Source organism: Setaria italica, chromosome II (assembly GCF_000263155.2).
Source record: "Setaria italica strain Yugu1 chromosome II, Setaria_italica_v2.0, whole genome shotgun sequence".
NCBI classification, from domain to species: Eukaryota; Viridiplantae; Streptophyta; class Magnoliopsida; order Poales; family Poaceae; genus Setaria; species Setaria italica.
Window position 1 is genome coordinate 27334286 of NC_028451.1, and position 6087 is coordinate 27340372.

General features: G+C 49.6%; 2 protein-coding genes across 4 annotated transcripts in view; both read left to right on the forward strand.

The window, feature by feature from the left end:
• The window catches only part of LOC101766569, a 7268-nt gene extending 3537 nt beyond the window's left edge, over window positions 1-3731 (forward strand). The window contains exons 1-6 of one of the 3 annotated variants that reach the window (XR_001163222.2): window positions 1-17; window positions 123-175; window positions 775-1359; window positions 1449-2295; window positions 2386-3139; window positions 3223-3731. The gene's annotated coding sequence lies outside the window, so the exon portion shown is untranslated. Of the gene's footprint in view, window positions 18-122; window positions 176-774; window positions 1360-1448; window positions 2296-2385; window positions 3140-3222 lie in introns of those variants that run through there. The other 2 variants (XM_012843334.2, XM_022824531.1) reach the window with 2 other exon arrangements.
• A 519-nt stretch (window positions 3732-4250) lies between these two features.
• Window positions 4251-5463, forward strand: LOC101758872 (mitogen-activated protein kinase kinase 9). Its single transcript, XM_004959330.3, has one exon. The coding sequence runs from the start codon at window positions 4486-4488 to the stop codon at window positions 5461-5463; it is 978 nt and encodes a 325-aa protein (XP_004959387.3). The 5' UTR covers window positions 4251-4485.
• Window positions 5464-6087: the final 624 nt, after the last annotated feature.

Sequence of the window (6087 nt, forward strand, 5' to 3'; positions counted from 1 at the left end):
GCACCATCTACATCAAGGTACTCCGGAGTTTAACCGCCTTAGGTTTGTTGGTCAAGCACAATTTTTGGTAGCCATAGAGGTGCTTCTGGTGAACCTGAGTTTATTTTCCCTTGTTTTTGCAGGTTCATGGTTCACATTCAGTTGGGTGGGACAACAAATTCTTGATTTCATTCTGGTAACTCCTGTCTTCCTTGTTCAACAGCACCTACACTTGTACTGCTTCCTGAAGATGGTTTACTGCTGGTTTGCCTGTGCTTATGAACCGTGATGGCTGCTTTCAACAAAAGCCACATGCCTGTGAAGCTGCTGTTGCTTTGCTATTCTGTGCATTTGCATTGTAAATGTTAGCTTTCTGTTGCTACTCGGGTACACATGCTCCATTTTTGTACTTTGATGTAGATGTATGAAAATTAGCCATGTGTAGATGTATGAGTTCATAACCGGTAATGTTACCTACAGAACGCTTGTGACATCCATGACATGTTTGCTCATACTACAAACCCCTGAGCATTTAATCTTTGTTTACTGATCTCTTCTTTTGTTGAGTTAGTGGTTTCATTAGGATGTCTTATTTATTTCTTCTGTTGTCCTGTGGTTCATTCAAACTGCTGTTATAATTTGAGTTGTTTGATGCTTAGCATGATAGTGGCCATGTTCATGAAGTTAGCACTTGTGTGCATTATGCTTGCAGCATGTTCTTCCTCTAAACTGTGCAAACCTTTATACAACAAACTAAGCATCAGTAATGTGTCTGTTTTTTTATCACCTATCCAGGCGTCTACTACAAGCCTAGTAGTAGCCCACCCGCGATGAACTACCAACAGTGCCCACACTGGCATTGTCATCCAGTTCTTCGTGCTCTCCCCCACCGGTCTGTCCGTACAATTTCCGTCACAAACGTGCCAAGACAGCTGCTAAGGCAAGTGACATATCCATTACTGTTGAATTTGTGTACTTGTATGCCTCATGCTGTTGCTTCCTTTGTTGCAATATAGTTGCAGCTGCTGTCTACTGAGAATATGCATTGTACACCTGGGCTCAGATGGCTTGCAGCCGTGCCAACTGGGACAAGGGCCACACGAAAACATGCTGGACCTGGTGCATAGCTGAGAGGACCAATTCAATTGGGAGCACAGTGGCCTAGCCTAAGTTGGTAGTTAGGGATAGCAGCACGTGTAACGCAACTTCAAACAATAGACTGGTCTTAATTTGGGCAGCAAGCAGCTGCAGAACAAGCTGCACACCATGCAGAGAGCATTCCTGAGCTGGAAGGACTTGCAAGTCCAATCTGGTTTAGGCTGTGACAAAGAAACTGGTGGCGTTGCTGCTGATTCCACCTTTTGGGATGACGATGAAGGGGTACGTCCTTTTACAGCAACATAACTTATTGCTCATGTTATGTATACCAACATATTTTTGTTACTAACATGTACCGTTCCTCATTGCAGGAAACCAGTGCTGGTGCTGCCCAGACTAGTTCTGCTAAACCACCCCTGTTCCTCGACGAATTGTACACGTTGTTCGGCCACACCACCCAAGACAGGGGCACCTTCTGACGACAGGAGGTATTCGTGAGGCGACACCTAGCATGGGGACTGAGGACAATGCACATGACATTTACCTGGACCCATGGCTGCTAGTAGTGCTCATAACTTGTCTAAAAGGACAACCCGGGAAATCTCTGTTGACAATCCTCCGAAAAAGAAAAGTGGCAGCTTGGAGGACTATGTCAGGGAACTTTCCAAAATTGTGGTAACGAGGAGCCAGAAACGTGGCGACCGTGAGCAGGAGGAACTGGACCGTGCAATGCAGCTTATAGAAGAAGATGGTATCGAGGAGGGGTCTGAGTTGTACTGTCATGCACTTTATTTATGTAAGAATGTAGTGTATCGGAGGGCCTTCACGAAGATGAAAATGAAAGAGGGCCGACTGAATTGGATCCAATTCAACTGGGACAGGGAGAACAAGTAGTCCATTGTGGCATAAGTTTGTTTTATTCTAGTGATGTGTACTGATGGGTTGAAACAATAATGTCTGATGTACTGCATGTTAAATTTTTTTCAAGTTCAATGTCGCCCATGATCTGTACTACATGACCATCTATTTTTTACTTGTGTCACAACGCTTGTAATTTCCATAGTATGTCTTAGTAGTGATGAGGAATTTTAATGTGTGTTGTCATTGTGCCGTGAACAGAAAGGTGGGGAGGCCATTTGAGGCCCTCAGCAGGCGTCCAGGGAGGAGGATTGGTTAGTTGTCCGGGCTTCCATGGAGGAAAGGGAGGGCGATTGACAGGTTTGAAACAAATTCATCTGTCAATTGTGGTGCAACTTTTACTGTATAGGCTTTGATGACTGATCCCCCTCCGTTTGTTATTGTGCACAGGCTCATTCAAGTATGAGTAGTGCTGAGGAATCAAACAGCGACATCGGCAGTGATTCTAGCTCCATCGTGTACTAGCTGGCGAGTGTAGCAGCAGCTATAGCAGCATATGTCGCCGTGAATAGAAGCCCACCTCCTGTGGTGAACCCGCCAGTGGAGTTACCACGCATGACCGGACGGCAATGGGTTGAGCTCAATATGCAGGAAAGCTGGAGGTGCTACGACAATTTTCGTATATATCCTGACGTGTTCCTTCAGTTGCATGACATCTTGGTTAACAATCATGGGTTGCAATCGTCACAAGGGGTAGAATCTATTGAGGCTTTAGGTATGTTCGTCTGGGCTTGTGCGACACAACAGGCTTCCTGTCAAATTAGAGATAGATTTGAGCGGAGTTTGGACACAGTTAGTAGGAAGATGGCGCATGTGGCAGATGTAATGTTCTCATTTGCCCAGACGGTAATCGCTCCAAAGGATCCTGCGTACTCCAAGGTTAATCATAGGCTGAACCAGTATGCACCGTTCTTTGATGGGTGTATAGGTGCTCTAGATGGAACCCACGTTCCCGTATAGGTCGGGCGTGAGTCCCATTTGGACTTCATTAATAGAAAATGGTGGACAAGCTTTAATGTGTTAGCGATAGTGGATATGGAAATGCGGTTCACCTATGTAGGAGCGGGGAGGGCAGGGTCCAGTCATGACATGTCGGTGTTGCGGGAGTGTATGGAGACACCAAACTACCCGCATCCACCTCCAGGTATGGTACTTGCCTAATTACGAGCATGACGCAACAATTGTAAAAGTGGTGCACTAATGGTGAATATGTTTGATGTGCTGTAGGAAGGTATTATTTGGTGAACTCGGGTTATGCAGTTCGTGAAGGCTATCTGGGGCCTTATTGAAGTACCAGGTACCATTTGGAGGAATTCAGCAAAAGAGCGACTGAAAGTTTGGAGGAGAAATTCAACTTCCACCATTCGAGTCTTCGCAATGTTGTCGAACGAGCTTTTGGCGTGCTCAAATCCAGGTGGCATATTTTGTGGCAAGTACCATTCTATAATCGAGAGAGGCAAACGAAGATCGTTATTGCTTGCTTTGCACTCCACAATTATTTGCTGGACCGTGCCGATGTAAGTACTGTAGATTCGAACATGGTGCGAACTCCAGATTACGAGGTATCCGCATGGGTCGCAGCAAATGCTACTCCTGATATGGCCAGTGTACGAGATTGGATCGCGGCAGGAATCTCATTGATGTAGATGTATGCGTATGTGTGTACGTTTGTGTTATATGTTGTATGTAAGCAATTGATGTGCAATATGTTATTCTAGTGTGTGGCTTATTTTGTACGTCAGTAGCGTCCCGGTAGTGGGTTAAGTTTGCGTCAAAAAATTAAATTTATTTGCTCCTTTCACAATCACAAATTTGAATTTGAAATGTAGCAGCGCAACAGTAACAAAAACAGCCGCAAGAAGCCTAGTAGCAGCAAGCAGCGGTGCCCAGCTGCTTCTACCAGCGGTTGCAGCTGCAGCCAGCAGCGCAGCCAGGCAGCTGGCCGCCGAACGGGCTGAAGGTGCATGCACTGAAGTTGTAATGTTTCGGAAAGAAAAACATTCGTCACCAAGAGCAGACCACCTTAAGCACTGTGTCGAAGGTCCAACCGAGCTGTGTGTGTGTCTGCCTGAAGAAAGCCTGTGTAATATACCTTTTGGTGGCAGTGAGAAGTGAACTATGATGAGCTTTTTCTCAGCACAGCCGAATATGCTGGAGCAATATATCAAAGAGCATAAAAGCTTTCATTTACCGGTCATCTAAATATCTTATGGCCAGCTGTGGTCTGACACTTCCGAGTCCGACTCCATGTTGCTCCGCTCCGCGTCAGCCTTCAACTTCCGCTAGGTTCATTTCCTACCGCCTCCCTCGTCACCGCCTCTGCGGCGAATCCGACTCGAGGTCGCCGATTCACTGGTGGCCCGCCGTTATAAATCCCAGCGCCCATCGCATCCTCGTCCATCACAGCGATCGCTTCCCATCACCGCCCTGGCGCCCTGCGTTGTTCTCCCGTCCCTTCCATCGTCTCCCACCACCGCGAGTCCCACGGCGATGGCCTGCTCGATCGCCCCCGCCGCGCCTCACCAGATGTTCCACCGGGCCGGTGCCGCTCCGCACCAGATGATGACGGCGGCGGCGCCCGCGCCAGAGGAGATGCGTCTCTCGGACTTCGACTGGATCGGCGACCTCGGCGCCGGCGGCTTCGCCAGGGTCAGCAAGGCTCGCCACCGCCGCACCGGCGCGGTGTTCGCGCTCAAGATGTCGTACGACCCGGACCCCGACGTCGAGGAGGAGGCCGAGGTGCTCCGCCGCGCCGCCGGGTCGCCGCACGTCGTCGACTGCCACGCCCTGCTCCGCGGTCCCGCCGGCGAGCCCGCCTGCCTGCTTGAGTTCATGGACGCCGGCTCCCTCTCCCGCGTCCTGCGCCGGCGCCGAGGGAAGGGAGGATTCCCCGAGCCGGCGCTCGCCGAGGCGGCCGCGCACTGCGTCGTGGGGCTCGCCCAGCTCCACTCCCGCGGCGTCGCGCACCTGGACGTCAAGCCGGACAACCTCCTCGCAAACTCCCGGGGCGAGATCAAGATCGGCGACTTCAACACTTCCAAGATCCTCTACGGCCGCGCCGGCGAGCACCTCCAGGTCCCCCTCACCGCCGGCACCCGCTGCTACTTCAGCCCCGAGAGGTTCGCGCCCATAGCCCGCGCCGGGCCGCAGGGCGCCATGGCCGCCGACGTCTGGGGCCTCGGCGTCACCGTCCTGGAGCTGTTCCTGGGCCGGTTCGCCGTCGTGCCGGATGTGAAGAAGGCGTCTGCGGCGGAGCTGGAGCTGGCCATCTGCCACGGGGAGCCTCTGCGCGTGCCGGAAGAAGCAGAGGCGTCGGCGGAGTTGCGCAGGTTCGTGGCCGCGTGCCTGCAGAGGGAGCCGACGCGGCGCGCCACGGTGCCGCAGCTGCTCGGGCACCCGTTCCTCACTGGCCGCGACGTCGAGGCGTCAAGGCGCGCGCTGCGGGACCTTATCGTCGAGACCCTCTAGTTACAGGAGCTGGAGGATGATCTGTGTAATAGGATTACTGAGATTAACTCTTTGTTGTTATTTCATTGATGATTGATTGTAGTTTGAATTCAGTTAACTGTGTTATTCTTCCAATCGGATGGGAAATTTTGTTAGCAACAAAATTGGTTTTTTATCTGTAACAAACAATCATGATTTTTTCACTTAACTGGATGAGAATTTTAACATGTAATGCATGATAGCCTCCGAGAATTCTACATTTCTACCTGTGGTTGAACTGCTTGACTGTAGCATCAACTCAATCAAAAAAGTTTATAACAAAATAATCACAAGACGCATTGCAACGTACTACTCTAGCATCAACTCAGGGGCTGTTTGGATACGAGGTGCTAAACTTTAACAGTGTCACATCGGATGTTCGGATGCTAATTAGGAGGACTAAACATGAGCTAATTATAAAACTAATTGCAGAACCTTGTGCTAATTCGCGAGACGAATCTATTGAGCCTAATTAATCCATCATTAGCAAATGGTTACTGTAGCACCACATTGTCAAATCATGGACTAATTAGGCTTAATAGATTCGTCTCGCGAATTATACTCCATCTGTGCAATTAGTTTTGTAATTAGCTTATGTTTAGTACT

Coding starts and splice junctions, on each gene's coding strand:
- LOC101758872 (XM_004959330.3), top strand. CDS start 4,486: ATGGCCTGCTCGATCGCCCCCGCCGCGCCTCACCAGATGTTCCACCGG.